Raw genomic sequence first — 18,801 nt, forward strand, 5'->3', positions numbered from 1 at the left:
ATAGAAACAAGAAACGGTGAATAAAATGGAAACAACTGATATCAATTATATTAAAAAATACCAAAGGCAAGTCCTGTAATGGAAGGTTACAGTGTTAGATAAAATGATTTCTGGGACTTATGACCACTGGTAGTAAAATGGGTCCCTGAAAATTGTGTGCTGTCATTCATGTGCCAATATATGCCACGTGTTCATTAAAATCACTCACATTCAAACTTCAATTTCATGGCCGTGATTCTACTGATGGACTATGCACATCCAGACCAAAGTAGGTGTTTTAAAAAAGTATTTGTTATTCACAATAGATTCTCAGACTCCATCAATATAGAAGTAACCCAACTTCCTTCTCTGCATCTTTACATAACCACAATGTTGATAAGAGTAATAATAAACAGACAGCTGCAGAGAATGTACTTGATATTACCTAATTGAATACCGGTAAAGCCCTTCACATTTTTTAGCAGTGACTTTTAGCTGACTGCAAGAAGAACCCTTCTGAAGAAAGCATGTTGATGTTCTGTGAATAATATACATTTTGTTAATGGGTGATAATTGTACTTAAAGTTTAGCAAAACTGGGTTTAAGATATGCAACCCAAGTACAAAGAACCATCTAAAATGTACATTATTTAACTATTTAACCAATTTTGTTATTCTAATGGTACTTTTAACTGCAGATGAAAAATTATTTTACACAATTGAGAAAAACTGACATAGAGCATTCAGACAAGAAAAAAGGTCAAGTTATGAACTGCTGTCAAAACCCACACAGCACTCAGACGTGCAGACACTGAGCGCTGACATCATGTAGAGCCTGTTACTGTACAGCAAGTACATTCCAATTCAGGCGTTATTTGTGCAAATATCATGAAATGTCATATAAAGGTTGAGTTGTAACATTTCGAAACCTCTTCTACCAAAGATTTTCTGCAAACAAAACACTTCTCATACTGTCATACTGCCATGACAGGATGTGAAAGTACCCCCCTCCAAAAAAATGCCACAGTGGGGGACGAGAAGGTGGGGGGGGGGGGGGGGGTTCAATCGGTGGCAGCCGGCCAATCCCGGAATTCTGCTGAAACCTATGAAGCGGTGGAAGGAGGGCAACATGTAACAGCCGGCCCTTCCGCAGCCTCAAGGCTCTGTTCTGCCGGGCAGTGGTTAACCCCGGTTGGCGCTCCTCTCCTCCAAAAGAGCCGTTACATCCTAAAACTCCCTGTGACCAATGAGCCCAATCGCTGCACCCACCGCCATATACCCACCACGAAAAAAGGTTTGGTGGGGAGCTATCCACCAGACAGTCCTCGCTCCCGTCCACCGTTCTGCTGCTTTTGCTGTTGTGGGTCCTTCTGCAACATTGCTTGTAGGAGGCAGAACACGGATGCAGAATAACAGCAGGGCTTCCGTGCCAGGACATGACAACTATGTTGTTTTTCCTTATGTAATGTTCATTTTTGAAATTATGGATATGCATTGAACGACATATGAAGCTGTTTCCTTTTTTGGTGAAATACCTGTGTAACACTTACCTACATTCTGACAAATCTAGAAATGTGCTTATGCTTTTAGAACTACATACATATAAGTTTACATAAACACATGAAGGTGTGGTTAAATCCAAACACATACCGGGTTAGTTACAGATAAATGTTTCCACTGGTTAATTTAAGGTATTAAGAAAAATACAACACAAATACATTGTAGTCATTTTAATATGTTCAGTACACTTACCATCAATAAACGTGCGTAATACAGATGGTGCAAAACTGTAAGTCTATGATAATGGCATTTCTAAAACAAAGTTTGCTGAAATGCCTGGAGACAATACACAATACCTATCTACAGTACTGTACTGTATATAAAACAGAAAACCTGTAGCTTCAGAATTTAATGTAAGGGCATATTTCAGTCAGTACTGTGGAAGTTGATACATTTTAGTTGTTTAGCAGACAGTATTAAGCTGGATGAGAAGAGCAATTCAAGTTAACATCATTTTCTGTACCTTTTCAGCTCAGGGACTGCAACCTGCACGTTTCCGGTTCCCGACCCTATGCTCTTCACAACTCTATGTTGCACAAAGAGGGCATCGATACAATGCCATTTAAATGTACTGTATAGTGAATGCTGTCATGTTAACAGAGACAGTGTTCATGGCAAACACAACATTTAGGCTCAATCCCAAATTACATTTACATTTTATGAAACAAACTGTAACTGTTTAGCAATATTCACTACCGTTTAAAAGTTTGGGGTCACTTAGAAATGTCCTTGTTTTTGAAGGAAAAGCAAATTATTTGTCTATTAAAATAACATCCAAGTTGCTGGCATTCTAGAGTTCTTCCTCTGTCCAGTGTCTGTGTTATTTTGACCATCTTAATCTTTTATTTGTATTGGCCAGTCTGAGATAGGGCTTTTTCTTTGCAACTCTGCCCACAAGGCCAGCATCCCGGAGTTGTCTCTTCACTGGTGGCATTTAGACTGGTGTTCTGTGGGTACTATTTAATGAAGCTGCCAGTTGAGGACCTGTGAGGCGTCAGTTTTCTAATGTATTTGTCCTCTTGCACAGTTGTGCACTGGGGCCTCCCACTCCTCTTTCTATTCTGGTTAGAGCCAGTTTGCACTGTTCTGTGAAGGGAGAACAGCACATCATTGTATGAGATCTTCAGTTTCTTGGCAATTTCTTGCATGGAATAGACTTCATTTCTCGGAACAAGAATAGACTGATGAGTTTCAGAAGAAAGTGATTTGTTTCTGGCCATATTGAGCCTACTGAACACGCAAACACTGATGCTGAAGATACTGAACTAGTCTAAGGGCAGTTTTAATCAGCATAACCGTTTTCAGCCATGCTAACAAAATGGCAACACAATGATAACACAATGTTTCATTGGAACACAGGACCGATGGTTGCTGATAATGGGCCTCTGTACGCCTGCATACAGAGAACAAGTATTTGATACACTGCTGCAGTGTGTGCAATATGAAGTTCTGCTTTTCTGATGTATCAAATACTTATGTCATGCAATAAAATGCAAATGAATTATTTAAAAATCATACAATGTGATTTTCTGGATTTTTGTTTTAGATTCCGTCTCTCACAGTTGAAGTGTACATATGATAAAACATTACAGACCTCTACATGCTTTGTAAGTAGGAAAACCTGCAAAATCGGCAGTGAATCAAATACTTGTTCTCCCCACTGTAGATATTCCATAAAAATCTGTAATTTCCAGCTACAATAGACATTTACAACACTGACAATATCTACATTGTATCTGTGATCAATTTAATGTTATTTTAATGGACAGAAATGTGCTTTTCTTTCAAAAACAAGGACATTTCTAAGTGACCCCAAACTTGAACAGTAGTGTATATCAAATAGTACCCAAAAGTCTGTTTGTTCCTACAAGCTAGCTTTACTGCTGTTCACCTTCAGACCTTTCATATTATTTTTCAGGCTCATGAATGAACTCACTACCACAATGGTCACAACATGGACATCTCCAGTGGTAATGTATCGCTCTGCAATTTGAACATGGACAAAAAGTAAAAGCTTATTTAGGGAGGTCACTGTTTGTTCAGGTGAGTCACGGATTAGTTTTCTTCTTAGAGCCTCACTGTCAGAGGAAGAGGGAACGTCTGGGTGACTTAATAAGTAACATTAGGTAGTGCTGTGTGAATGTGAGGGCTTTATGCTTGGACAGTCAAGGTGAGGTAGGGCTTAGTCCGTGACACCTAGGGCTGTGTGTAGAAGGTGTGGGTATGTCTAAAGCCTCATTTACTATGCCCTTACTTCAGCAGGTTCCTACAAATCATTGTTGGCTGTTTACCCATTCAACTGACAAGAAAAATACCATTTTGACATTCATGGATGTGTGGATTTCTTATGTACCAGCAGACATTTCATATAAAATGCTTTGAGATGGTTACTGATAACGACTTGTCAAAAGATGTTTACAACTGATAACAAACAGACCGTAAAGGGGAGGTCACATGTTACTGCTCATAATGCACATGCCTAGTGTCAACTACTATTTCGTCGGACTTTCATTTTGTGTTTTTTTTTCGGTTTTCATTTTACTTACGAAAAAATGGAACAGAGCAAATATACAGCTGGGTGTTCCACTTCCACATTCTACTAGGTGATGCAGCCTTTCTTTTGACCCTACAGTGCTGTCCTTTAGAATTCACAGTTAACAACCTAATAAATAATGTTTGGGATTTATTTCCCTGTGTTAGTGTTAAATGTTTAATTGCAATGTTGCTCTTCATTTGCTTTGTAATTTTTGGTGTATTTCATGTTCTTTTCATATTTCTTCCTATATGCCTTGGATGTCTGATATCACATGTGCAACCTACGTGTCATTCGCACTTTGCTAGTCAGTGTTTACACAATAACGGCTGAAGAAACTCCCCAAGGATAATATTGAAACGTTGCTTCCACCAGGGGGTGTTTTCCTTTGCAGGGCTCTATGTTGAGCAGTCTGCATTCAATCATAGTTGTCTATGTTGAGCAGTGTGCTTTCAATCATAGTTGTCTATGTTGAGCAGTGTGCTTTCAATCACAGCAGTCCATCATGTTTCTGTTCTGCTTGTGTGTCATGGAGAAGCGAATCCTCTGCAGCCCCCAGACACTCACTCTGCCAATGGCTCATTTTATTTCCCCTCATTTTTGTTTTCCTCTGCAGCCACTAACTTGATATCTGCATTCGCCGTGCGTGACGTGACACTGCTGTCTCTCACTTTGTGTTTGAACAGAAAAGGGAAAGTCTTCTTGAAAGACTTCCGGAAACTGGCTCCCATGAAACCGTAAACGATTGGGTTAATGGAGGAGTTAACGTAAGACATGCAGTTAGCCCAGGTCTTGATCTTATAGGTGGTGTAGTTTACCCTGTAGTTAGGGTAGAAGGATTGGAACAGGGCAAACAATTGGATCGGCCCCCAGCAAATTGTGAATAGGAGGACAATCACAACCACCATCTTGGAGATCTTGCTCCTCAGAGTGACGGTCCTCTCAGACAACAGATGGACCTGTGGAGAAATGTTTGTAGTTACCTCAAAACAACTGTGGCAAGCTTGTAAAGAGCTAGGCTTTTCAAAACACCTCCACAGTCTAAAGGTCTTTACTGATCTACTGTGGTCTACCTTGGAATGGGATGGGATCAATATATGAGCGTGTGCTTCGACTGCGCAAACATGACAGGTGAGCACACATACTGATGTCGTAAAGGAAGTAACAAAGGAACGCCCTTCACGAAAAGGCCTGGCCATACCTGGTAATTATTGTCTACTGGCTGCACGGCCGGTTGGCCCACCCTCTTTAGCATTACTGTGTAACAGGAGGAGATGGTGATGACCGGTAGCAGGTAGGCTGCTGCGAACTGGTACACAATAAAAGCCCTCTCCTGGGTCTTTGAGGGAAACCTCTCCACGCAGTAGTGTCTCGGTCCATACCAGTATCCCTCCTCAATCCTCTGGTACATTAAGATCGGGGTGGATAAAATGAAAGAACCTTAACGAGATGAAAACGGGTCATTCGTTTTGACCCTTACAACGTGAGAACGGTTCATCCGTACTTTTTAATTTTTTTTAAATCCCTGTTTGATCAGTTTTCGGTGGGCACTCACCAATCCATATGCAAATACTGACGATCATGGCGACTCCTGGAGTGCGATGGCGTAGGGACTTCAGAGGATATACCGTGACATAGCAACGGTCTCCACTCATGACAGTGAGTGTGATGCAGGTGGCCTGAACAGTTACCTGAGGGATGAGAAAAACTAAAGATTATTTATTTATTTTTTCTGACTTGTAAAAACAGTTGGAAATGAGGCAGTAAACTCTTGAATGAATGGCAACTGTCTGACCTCACACTAGGAACTAATGAAAATGATGAGCGCGCAAATGTAAATTCAGAAAGCTTTATTAGCCTAACTCATCCCCCTGGGTCATTAGACGGGCCATGTCCATCACTGTATTCATTTCTAAGATAAAAGTACTACTATGGAAGTTTATTTTTCACAGAATGTATTTAAATGTTAAACGTTTGGTGTTTTCCCCTTCAATTACTAAAGGTTACAGGAAGCCCCTGCCAGCTGGTTTAAAAAAATGCCTAGTGTTGTTGATCATCACTCTGATAGTGGGAGTTATGACACAGTTCTGTATCACCACAGTACTTGAGATCTAGCCAGAGCTCGTGTCGCTCATTGAAGTGCAAAAGAGAGCCTAACCGGGGAGACATCATTGATCTCCAGGTAAGTGCTCTAGTCTTGTTATAATGCAGGGACAGAATTCACAAGTCTCAGAGAAGCACTGTGGGGGTTGAAAGAGGAGAATATGAACACAAAAAAGCTAAAACATTTCAACTGAGTTTGAATGAGTTCAACAACGTTTCACTGAATGAATCCTCCCACTGACACTGTACAGCAGCAGGAATGTACAGTGTGTGGGGGAGTCAGTTATTAATTATTATTCAGCCAAAAGCATACTTCAAGGAGAATCGGTCTTTTAATGACCACAAAAAACAGAAGACAGTCCCGGGGATGTTTAGTAGAGCACCAATGATTTTCTATCATTAACATACACTGTTCGATGAAGTATGACAAAACACCAAAACTACTGACAACGGAGTGGCCACCAGCTTAAAAGATACTAAACCATAACTTTTCTTGAGTATTGAAAAGTGGAGTCCTGCCAATTGCGCATTGGAGCCTACGGTCCACTAGTGAGCAGTAATGTTTTTTTAGAAAAATACTATGTATTACCTTGAAGTGCCATTTCAACGTGGGGGGCCCTCAGGTCGTTTCTATCATATTTGAGAGATGTCTAGGTAAGGGCGATTTTTCACACATAACTGTCCAGAAGGAGCAGGGTAATGGGATTTGCATGCTAAATAAGACGCTCCATTATGTCAGAACATATATTGAAGAACTAATGAAATCTGAAAGAATAATGCAGTCATGTTTCCTTTCATTTTGCAAAGCTTCTGTGTTATACCAATCACGCTACCAGTCTATTTTTGTGTAAACGCTTTTGTTCTTGATTGGTAGGGTTATTGGATGTTTTTTAGTGATGTTCCAGCAGATACAGACATGTGACAAATTCAATGAAAAACCTGAATAAATAAATGAAGGAACATAATGAATGCATATGCTTCCATACAGATGTACTGCATGATACAATTCAGCATGTATATAAATGCTGAGCAGGCCCAAATGATTTTGAGCCAGCTCCCCCTCCTCCCGTCGGCAGGTTAACCAATCATCACCCCAGTAGACTTACTGATTAGCTAGCTAGCTAGCTAACTAACTTTCCATTACACAACACAATGGCTTGTCACCATGATTTGAAGGATGCTGTCATGTGAGCTCCAACACCCTCTCTCCCTCCTTTGGATCACGGACACTTGTTTTATTGGTTATCACCCTCAACTGTTTCCCTAATCACTGTTCCTATTTAAGTTCCTCCTTTCCCAGTGTATCTGGTCAGTCTTTGTTTGGCGTATGCCTTCTGTTTCGGTTGTTCTGTTCTGTCCTGTGTAGTGTTTCTTCGGTTATAATTCAAGTTATTTTATTAAAAGGCTTGGGTCCATGCCTCATCACTTAGGAAGGGATCGTAAATGGGAATGTTTGAACCAGAAAAATATAAAATATGGATTGAAGAATGAATGTTTACTAACCACATTTGGACCACAAGTGCTTTATCAGTACCCAGACAGGAAATAGGTTAGTTCTATGGACTTGCCTAGCTTCTTTGCTAAACCAACTGTGGCACCGGGTATTGACATACTGCTTATTTTGGGTTCTGTAGCTTTAAAGACTACTGTAACTATTGAGATCTGCGGCTAGCAATCATAATATAAAACACACACTTTAGCTTCTTCTTTAGATATGTCTATCTGTAAAACTGCAAGTTAGCTATAACATTGGAGCATAACTGGGTTTGATAGGGATTTGTCTGTCTGAATAGATTAAATTACAATAAGAACAACATTATTAAGTTAATATAGCTAGTTAATGTACATTTAGTCAAACAAATTGTGGCATCTTTCATAGAACTAACAACAAGATTTAGTGGAAAGTTGAGAAAGCATGAATTTGCTTGTCATCTTTGTCTGCCCGGACTAAATAACTCTGAAGTTATTCTGGCTAGTTAGTGAACATTTAGTAGGACAAAAGGTGGTGCTGTTCATAGATCTAATGACCAGATTTAGTGGAACATTTTCGAAAACAAAATTATAATTGGAAAGGTTTCTTCTTACTTGTAAACGTGTGTTTTTGCTGTATAGTGTAGCTGTATAACTTTGAAGGTAAAGTCTACTCAAAATGTACAAGAGTTGTGCAGTTACCTATGTGTAATCCAAGAAAGAGCATTGTGATTGTCAAATGGACATTTTCATTAGAAAAGCTGAGATGTTTTTAAACATGTTATAACACCAATAAACCAAGGACTGGGAGCACTCCTAGATACATATACAATGCTGTGGTTTGAGTTCTCATTAGTGCAGAAATTATTTTAGAGTATTTTAACATTGATTATGTATCTGATCTTTTTTCCAGTTTTACCCACAAAACCTGTAGGTTTTGTTGAGCACATTGATTAATCAACCAGCAGTAATTAACTGCTCCACTGCAGGCATTACAGAGTATAGTCTTGTGGGAATAGTTTTTCCTAATTTTGTCGGATGTTTTTTTGTATCCATTCATCATCATCCATTGTGCCCAATAGCACAAGAAACTGCTTAATGCTAAAATATTAAAATGTTAATGTAATGAATTGGATGGGAGACTGCTGGTTTCAAGCACAGACAGGACTGGCTCCAGAATGAAATTACCAGGGAGGCATTTTTTATCAATGGGGGGCATATCTTATTGATATACATTTGCTGTGTTTAAGGGGCAATAAAACTGTGGGGGCACAGATTCTTGGGGGGCAATGCCCCTCTTTGCCCCCCCGTGGAGCTGGGCCAGAGCACAGGGCACAGCAGCTGTTTATTTTGTACCAAAGCAGGAGGCTGGTAACTTAATCAAAGGGCAAGTAGAATATCATACACAGGGAATCCACAAAGGTCAGGCAAAGGTAAAGGAGGGTCAGGCTAGAGCTGTTGCCAGAAAACAGGCAGAATAATCAAAACTAGAGTCAAAGGCTACAGTACAGATAAGGATTCAGGATAGGAATCTGAGTCTAAGTTGAACTGGAAGGAACAGGTCAATACACTAAGGTTGAAATATATAAAATACTTTAAAAAAAAGCTTTGTTTATTCGTGTCAGAACAAACCATTCCCCACAAAGAAAAAAAGAACAAAGACCAAACTAAAGAGGCAAGTGATGATGGGAACAGGAAGTGCAGAAAACAAGTGAACCGAATGCAGTTGATGAGGGGGCGTGGTTAAACAAAAGAACCAAGCATAGACACACAAAACTAGATCTAGTCATAGAACAATGAAAGCTTGAATCAGTAACCAAAAAAATAATAGAAATAACAGACACTAAACAGACTAGGGAAACAACAAAATCAAAAAACACAATTTACATTAAATAAACTTTTAGTTGGATTTACAGTTTTCATAGTAATTTTTGGTCAAATGAAATCATAAATCAATGAAACCACCTGCATTCATTTTTAATAGTTAGTGTTGGTTATGTATGATTCAACTGTAATTCACACAATAATAATGTGTTCCAGTGTGCCTGTGTGTGTACATTTCTGATTAATGTACAAAAATAGTGTAGCTTACTGGCTCAAAAGTCAGCTTACTGGCCCTAAAGTCAGCTTACTGGCCCTAAAGTCAGCTTACTGGCCCTAAAGTCAGCTTACTGGCCCTAAAGTCAGGGGATTTGTTTCTGCTTTCACTTGTCCCACATTTGGTAGAGACACAATATTGATACAGGCTTGGGTTTGTGTCAACCTATGCTTAGGGCCACACAGCCAATCCAACTAGTTTGTTTTGATAATGTGCTTCAAGCTTAATAGAAAGAAGTCTGATGGACTGATTGTTTCATTTCTTTTCAAAAGGATAAAGCACAGGTAGAGATTTATAATTTTATTGTCTATTTATCCTTCATTAATCAGAACCAATCAATCAAAGCTTTTTCAATTTCTGTCTTCAAATGTATTAGAGGCAGGGATAAATTCTAACCATAAATCAATGGTTGCTCATATTGAGGACCTGCAACTTCAGGGTAACATTGTTATATTGTACATCAAATTGGGTACTGCCTGGCACCAGACACGGTACATTGATTTATTCAGTCAAACAGAACAAATACCTCCAGGATGCAGTTGAAGACAAAACTACCCACATTCATTTGTAGGGAAGAACATTTTGTTTGTATGCATGCAGTGTAATAGTCATGTCATAATCTAGTGACCAGAGGCAATAAGTGTAATTCAAATGATTTACCTGTTGTAGAAAGGCTACAAATTTACACATGAAGTCTCCAAATATCCATCCAGGGAGAGGGTAGAGAGTGGCTGTGAATGGGACACAACACACCAGGAAGATGATATCCGTTGCAGCCAGGTTCACTGTGGAAATAAGCTCAGTAAGGATGGGCCGTTATTCAATCTGATGAACACACTTTTCCAAAGTCAAATACCCTTTTGAACATGTGAGTTTCAAAGCTATACATTTGAATAAATTACTCCCAGTGTAAAAGGGAAAGGCATTTCACCAAGTCAATGTATTTTGGTGTGGGCTTCAAGGGGAAATTTCATTCACAAAATTCTTAAAAGCTAAATACACATTAGTGAGAAAAAAAAGAACAATGAAGAGATCTTTTGAGATACTGCGATATTCCTTTCTAGTGGGACATCATTTTTTCACCGCCGTGGAAAAGCGGCCTTTTAACGGCACGGTATCGGATTTGGATCAAATCTGCCCGTTGTTGAATAGTGAGCCAGTGCAGCCAACCCAAGGAAACATCAGTGAGTCATATCAAACAAACATCAATCCGGGTGTCACATGCACACACATGCACACACATGCACACACATGCACACACATGCACACTGATATAATCACTGTCATTCGCAAAACATTCTGTAGAGATTGGGGTGTTTTGCGGCTCATATGCCTATACATGATTTCTTTTTTTTTTTTTTCTCCACTCCACACGTGCATTTACAAACCAGATTTTTTCTATTTCACAGTTGTGGTCTATGTATGAAATGTCATGTATAGTTTGTGGGTATACTACAGTGTATCTTACCAGTGTATCATACTGGACCGAAAGGGCATTCAGCAGAGTCAGTCAAGGTCACACAGTCCATGATATGAGCGTACAGATGTCGACATGAGAAGACAGTAAGACAAAAGAGCACGTTTCTCCACAGATTTTTTCTCCACAAACACCCACCGGCACAATGAGGGTCGAGTGACTGCATTGTAAGCAGAAAACCAGTTGTGACGGCGTGAGGTGTCCTTTGGTTCCTGCTCACCTATGTAGAAGTTGGTGGCCGTCCTCATCTGCCTGTGTTTGGAGATGACATAAATGACCAGAGAGTTCCCCATGAGACCCACCAACATGATGAGAGCGAAGAAGAGAGGCACCAGCCAGGCGTCTGTCAGAAATGGGTGCTCCGCCTCCTCCTGAGGATCCTCCAGAGAAGTGTTCAGCTCTGAAGCGTTGAACCACATCAGCTCAGTAGAATTCCTCCCGTCCGGAGAGAACATCTTGATGTGAATAGATAAATATGTATAAACACGTGAGAGATAACGCGCGTGTATTTCTTTTTAATGACTGGGAATGGAAAGTGATATCTGTCCAGATAACGCAGAGGAGTCATATGATCGAGCACATAAAGCATCAACTGCTGGTATGTGATGGTCCTCAGATTTGTCTATGGTTCAATATGGTCCGGCTGTTCTATAAAGGTCTGTTGAGGACCCACTCACAGTGGTGTTTCCAAGCTCTTGGTAAAAGCTGCATCCCAAACTGTTTCTACTCAAGGATGAGATTCCATTGGCTTTATACTGAGCAGGGACACACGTGGGCTACTGCTGATTGTAGAATAAATAGCTGATGTCAGGTTTCCTAGCAACATTTTCTCTTTCTGGATTTCGGTAGCTCATACACTGGGCTTGCACTCGGAGACAGCTGATGCCTTATTGTATGCTATTGCTAATTTTCAGGGCATAGCTGTGTTTATACTCACGGTAGTGACTGTACTAGCTACTGGCTACTGTTTACTATTGCTATGTAAGCATTATTGTAGATTCAAACAGCCCACATTCATGCAATATAAAGATTATTATGACCCTTTGACTTTTAATGATAATTCAAATATGCCAACAGGATTCACATGTAAATCAGATCACTAATCACATAAATGCGCAAGTACAATCATGGATAAGCTGCACTAACTGTTAAATTGGAAGAGAGTACAAGACTGTAATGCATGTTCATTTTTGTTTAAACATTTATTTTTTATTTCTGCTGAACAACTGGCTAAAAATCGATGGAAGAAATCATTTGAGCTTGCAAAACTTCTCCAAATCACTGTAAATCCGCTCAATATCTGGTTTGATGTTACTTTAAAAACATTACAAACATGATTAAATGCACTGATTAATTCCAAATATTTTTAGCTAGTAGTGGCTAAAGTCAGCTGAAATTTGTATTGGCACTGAACCATGGATTACGGTTTCTTTAAAAACTACTTTTACAGGGATGAACAATTTAACATAAATGGAAGCTCTTTCGGTTAAAGTAGTTCTACTTTTAGCTACTTTCAGCAACAATGTGGCTTTACATCCTCAAGAGTTGACCCCTAGTTTGTCTGTCATAGCACTTCGATGCTAAACAGTTCTGAAGGTCATCAGAAGCTGTAACACACATTTGTATTCAAGATCAGGCAATGCTCTCTGGCGATTTGCCCTGATGCTTCTTGACATTTCAAATGCAGTTGGTGGCTGAACTTTAAGATACAGCCTTGGTGTTAACAAGGCTATCTAGGGTTCACAACCCTCATGGAGCTGAAATAGAAACACACCCACACTAATAATGTACAGCAAGAACACTTATTTGTCGGGGGATGCAGAGAGCGCTAAAACAATATAATTGATTTAACGGAAGTTGGTGTAAAGGGCTATTTTAACACATTTATTAAAAAGCAAACTGGAGCATTTAAATAATAGTATGATAAAGCCTGAGATTTTCTATACACTCTCTGTGATTCACTATTCAGTATTAGTCTCAGTGATAGAGGCCAAACTGCTATCTATATATGAATGACCAAAAGCAAACAGCTGTTTCAGCCTTGTTCTGACTGACTACATGTAATATATACGCACTGTAACCAGGGGCTTTAGAACCCAGACAAATATGCATACTAACAAAAAATACATAATTTAATTTTACAGTTATGATCAAGCTATGATTTATTTTATCCAGGTATCCAATGTACCCCAGCAAAATGTTTTTTTTTTTATTCATGTGCTTGTTTTCCCTTCATCACATAGACATGCATTACAATTTTATTTTCAAGACAAGAAAGGCTTCAAGTACAACACATAACTGTGTCCTGAGAGCTAGATTAAGTATTATAGGTACTATGTCCTGGGAGCAAGATACATTACCATAGACGATATAGGAGGTAGATACATTATAGACAATATAGGAGGTAGCTAAAGTAATACAGACATTGTCAGAGCTAGATAGGATTTAAGTGCTGTGTCCTAGGATTTAAGTGCTGTGTTATAAACATGTTGTCCTGGGATTTCCTATAAATAAATTCTTGAATAATCTCTCTGTAGCAAAACAGAGAGATTATTCAGGTACCTGCAAAGAAAACCGAGGGGGTTGGTCAAAGAAGCGTGTCCTTCCATGTTGATTCTGCCAACTTCTTGGTTGAGCGAGCAGCGTATAAGAAATAGATAGGCTGGGTGCATGTTTTGATCATCGACATCCAAGCATGTTGGAAGTTGTTTATGATCAGATCCTAACCAAAACGTATAGTACAGAACAATAATGGACAGATTATTATTTTTTTATTTAAGAAATAATATGGAAAAAAAAATTTTTTTGAAAGACAAGGGAATCCAACATGATATGATAGTCACATGAACATCAGCATGAAAGAATTGCAAAATGTGCTTCATGCTGGTTATGAAAGATGTGAGATTGTCAAGTCAAGGGAGGTGTATTTTTCCCCATCGTTACACTTGAAATTGCTTCAACTCTAATAATCATCACTCATCATGTTCTTCTATAATGAAGTCTGATGAAACACGTTGTGAAATTCCATTTGTCTCCAGCAACATTTAGTTTTTTGAGTATAAAACTATAGGTTGAAGCATAGCTTCATATCACTTTTTAATGCAGTAATAACTGTTATACTACTATTATAGCACATATATAGTTGTCAGAACACTGTAATATCACATATATACAAACACATTTTCACATATTATTTTATAGTTGGTTATGGTCCCTACATAAGACTGTCAAAACCCACAAAACCTACCATTCAAGGTATTCAATTACACCAGAAGGCAAACTAGTCCATTACATCACATTTGTGAAAAAGGATGATTATACTTTGAATCCCATTTTGGTTTGCTTGTTGTTGTGCACACATTGATGTCAGACCGTATTGTTTTGTTACTTAGGACTGAGATCAATGCAATGGCACATTTCAGCGCCACAAACAGACACCCTCTTCGGAAGTGATTACTGATAATTATATCCATGTTTGGTATCCATGTTTCCATGTTTCCTGACAGTGTCATAAGGAGTATTTTCCTATTCAAGGTAAAGCAACACAGGGGGTCATTGTCATAAAGAGTATTTTCCTATTCAAGGTAAAGCAACACAGGGGGTAATTGTCATAAAGAGTATTTTCCTATTCAAGGTAAAGCAACACAGGGGGGTCATTGTCATAAAGAGTATTTTCCTATTCAAGGTAAAGCAACACAGGGGGGTCATTGTCATAAAGAGTATTTTCCTATTCAAGGTAAAGCAACACAGGGGGTTATTGTCATAAAGAGTATTTTCCTATTCAAGGTAAAGCAACACAGGGGGGTCATTGTCATAAAGAGTATTTTCCTATTCAAGGTAAAGCAACACAGGAGAGTCATAATGCGCCTTGACTGTGTCCTCGAGGGTTTTACATAATTCCAAGTAAAGTGAAACAGAATGGTCATAAAAGATCAATTTCTAAACTAACATCACTTTTTTATTTACATCACTATCCATAATGTTAAAAATATTAACAGAAAACTGGTGTTAAGTTTAGAGCACTGGAAGATAATCTGATCAAGAGAAACACACGAGAACCAGGTTTTGGTTTGCATCACAATGTGGAATGAGCTCAATGAAATAACAACATAAAAATAGCAATTCATTTACTCTGTTCAAAAATTGTATTTTCCGCATGTGTTATTAGGAGAATGAAATAAAACAACCAAAAAACATTGTTGCATTAATGAATATATGAAACCCACCCACTCATAAAACAGTGTATCTGAAAGGGAGAATGAAAACCTGTGGCATTATTGCATAATAAATCACGTTTAAAAGACCTGTTGCACCACTGGGTGAAGGATGGATTCTCACATGCACCCGTTTGGCACATTGATCAAGGTCTTCCTGGATCATACTGTTTACAAAAACGAGTTACATTTACGAAGGCGAGGCTACTAGATCATTAAAACCTAGCAGTGTCACATCATTTGTGTTGGTAGTGCCAATCTGTTAACCAAGGTGAGTAGTGAAACTTCAATGTCAATGCGATTATGAAAATAATTGTCTCTCGCCTGTAACACAGCAAACAAAGAAATACAATGGCAAAATGTAAGGGAATGCACATTCCAGAGATAGTGAGCAGAAGGAGAAAGAGAGATAGAGTGAAAGGGACCAGGGGGGAGCGATAAGAAGAGAGAGAAGAGAGTGTGAAGGACATAAAGAGAAAAGAGAGAAAGTGAAGAGGGACTAGGGAGATAAATGATAAGATAAATAAGCGTAGAATACAGTAGAAGCTTAATGAAAGCGATGCCTGGTAGACTTTGATATGGCTCGCCAGAATTTTACTGAACTACATTTACTCAAGGGAACCAACTCAACCAAAGTGCAACCATTTCAAATAATGTGTTTTTGCTTTGACATTTTAGGGTATTATGGCAAAAGGTGGAATTAGTGCATGTGCAAAAATAAGTATAGTCAAGAAGGTAAGAATCAGGTGGTTAAATAATTTGGTACCAAATTAACCAATCAAAGGAGGGATATTTAGGAAAGAGTTTGGGCGGGACTCTGATAAATAGAGACAATAGACCAGGTCAGTTTGGTGTTACCCATACAGGTGAATGCAAAACATCATGCCGAGAGGAAAGGAGATCTTAGGGGACATCAGGAAGAGAGTAGTGAGTCTGGGGAAGGCTGGGGAAGGCAATACAAGCATCTCATAAAGATTTGAGCCCCATCAATCTACTGTGAGTCAAATAATTTACAAATAGAAAGCATTAAACATTGTAGCAAGTCAGCCTAGAAGTGAACACCCCTCCAAGACAAATGATGAATCAGGTAAACTCGAAGATGACATCTGGAAATGTTCAGCCCTCGATTGTTGCATCTCAGATTACTGTGCATGCTTCAACAATATGAAGAACACTGAATCAAAATGGCATTTATGGGAACGTTGCTGGGATGAAGCCTCTGCTGTCAAAACCAACCTGCCTGTCTAAACTTTGCCAGAGACCACCAGGGCAAACCGGAAGGTTTCAGGAAGTCTCTCTGAACAGATACAGTGGGGAGAACAAGTATTTGATACACTGCCGAATTTGCAGGTTTTCCCACTTACAAAGCATGTAGAAGTCTGTCATTTTTATCATAGGTACTCTTCAACTGTAAGTGACGGAATCTAAAACAAAAATCCAGAAAATCACATTGTATGATTTTTAAGTAATTAATCTGCATTTTATTGCATGATATAAGTATTTGATACATCAGAAAAGCAGAACTTCAGAAAAGCAGAACTTGGTACAGAAACCTTTGTTTGCAATTACAGAGATCATACGTTTCCTGTAGTTCTTGACCAGGTTTGCACACACTGCAGCAGGGATTTTGGCCCACTCCTCCATACAGACCTTCTCCAGATCCTTCAGGTTTCGGGGCTGTCGCTGGGCAATACGGACTTTTAGCTCCCTCCAAAGATTTTCTATTGGGCTAGGCCACTCCAGGACCTTGAGATGCTTCTTATGGAGCCACTCCTTAGTTGCCCTGGCTGTGTGTTTCGGGTCGTTGTCATGCTGGAAGACCCAGCCACGACCCATCTTCAATGCTCTTACTGAGGGAAGGAGGTTGTTGGCCAAGATCTCCACCTCCATGCTTCATGGTTGGGATGGTGTTCTTGGGGTTGTACTCATCCTTCTTCTTCCTCCAAACACGGCGAGTGGAGTTTAGACCAAAAACCTCTATTTTTGTCTAAATATTATCCTCAGGTCTACAATTTTACTGATGTCCTTACACAGCTCTCTGGTCTTGGCCATTGTGGAAAGGTTGGAGTCTGTTTGATTGAGTGTGTGTATAGGTGTCTTTTATACAGGCAACAAGTTCAAACAGATGCAGTTAATACAGGTAAAGAGTGGAGAAAAGGAGGGCTTCTTAGAGAAAAAATAACAGGTCCGTGAGAGTCGGAATTCTTACTGGTTGGTAGGTGATCAAATACTTATGTTTAAAAATCATACAATGTGATTTTCTGGATTTTTGTTTTAGATTCTGTCTCTCACAGTTGATAAAAATTACAGACCTCTACATGCTTTGTAAGTAGGAAAACCTGCAGTATCAAATACTTGTTCTCCCCACTATAAGTCCAAAATTCGCCTTTATGGTCACAATCAAAACCGCTATGTTTGTGGAAAATTCTAAACTGCCAACCACCAAAAGTACCTTAGCTCAACAGTCAAGCATGGTGGTGGGAATTTTAAGATCTGGATAATGTTCACTCCAAATTATCCAAATTATTGCACACATGAAATCAATAGTTTTTGTTATATAAACCACTTTCATTAAATTATCAATGAAAATATACTATGTTTTGTTCGTGCCCTTTACTTGAAATGTCTGTATTACCAAAAATTATAAAATAAGTCTATATGAATATTTTAAACAGAAATAATGACCATCCCTGTAGGGTTCTCACACTTTCAAGCAGCACTGTATGTGATAGCCTTCATGTCATTGTTAAATAAAGGAAACACTTATTCTATTCAAGGTTCTTCTGCCCTTGGTGATCCTACAACTACCAGCATTCCACAGCCCTGATGAATTTCTGACCACTGCTTAGGGACGGAGGATCCTGGTACGTGGCCTTGAAGTTCTCCCATTGAAAGCACTGAGCATTGTGACGTCCAGAGTGGCTCCCCACAACTATCTTTGTACCTGAGTGGAGACAGGTTTGTACAAGGGGACAATAGCTGGCACATTGTCTCTTCCTCAGGGTGGTAACTCGTTGCCATATCGTTGCACAGTTTACAATAAAGAATTTACAATGAATTATTTCATCATGTGTTGATTTTAATCATTTGATCTGATAGATGGAGGAGTATCTCCAAGTAACTCAGTATAATAGTTGACATTGAGCTGATGTGGCAAGACGGTACCCTAATAAACAGCTCATCTACAAAAGCCAACAAGTTTACTGTGTGACAGATTCAGAACATTAATTCACTCACTGACCACTTTACTGGGTTAACCCGTTTGTTAACGCCAACAGTGAATCATGCGGCTACGACTCATTTAAAGCATGCAGACATAGTCATGAGGTTTAGTTTGTTTAGCTTTTGTTCCATTAGACATCAGAATG

General features: G+C 39.1%; 1 protein-coding gene across 2 annotated transcripts; it reads right to left on the minus strand.

The window, feature by feature from the left end:
- Nucleotides 1-3,174: 3,174 nt before the first annotated feature.
- Nucleotides 3,175-11,922, minus strand: kiss1ra (KISS1 receptor a). 2 transcript variants are annotated; one of them, XM_010891344.3, is made up of 5 exons: nucleotides 11,440-11,922; nucleotides 10,403-10,527; nucleotides 5,627-5,762; nucleotides 5,273-5,511; nucleotides 3,175-5,030 (listed from the first exon to the last, which is right to left on the minus strand). In XM_010891344.3, the coding sequence occupies exons 1-5, from the start codon at nucleotides 11,672-11,674 to the stop codon at nucleotides 4,656-4,658; spliced, it is 1,110 nt and encodes a 369-aa protein (XP_010889646.2). In that variant the 5' UTR covers nucleotides 11,675-11,922; the 3' UTR covers nucleotides 3,175-4,655. The 2 variants fall into 2 exon arrangements, with proteins under 2 accessions (XP_010889646.2, XP_019897484.1); XM_020041925.2 differs by having other exon boundaries at nucleotides 11,358-11,468.
- Between the last annotated feature and the right edge of the window lie 6,879 nt (nucleotides 11,923-18,801).

Source organism: Esox lucius, chromosome 3 (assembly GCF_011004845.1).
Source record: "Esox lucius isolate fEsoLuc1 chromosome 3, fEsoLuc1.pri, whole genome shotgun sequence".
NCBI lineage: Eukaryota > Metazoa > Chordata > Actinopteri > Esociformes > Esocidae > Esox > Esox lucius.

Excerpts from the sequence above, each read along its gene's own strand:
- kiss1ra (XM_010891344.3), bottom strand. The coding sequence starts at position 11,674 with ATGTTCTCTCCGGACGGGAGGAATTCTACTGAGCTGATGTGGTTCAAC. Across the intron at positions 5,763-10,402 it reads TTGTAGCCTTTCTACAACAG|GTAACTGTTCAGGCCACCTG; the intron begins GTAAATCATTTG and ends CTCATCCCTCAG. Across the intron at positions 5,031-5,272 it reads CAGTAGACAATAATTACCAG|GTCCATCTGTTGTCTGAGAG; the intron begins GTATGGCCAGGC and ends ATTTCTCCACAG.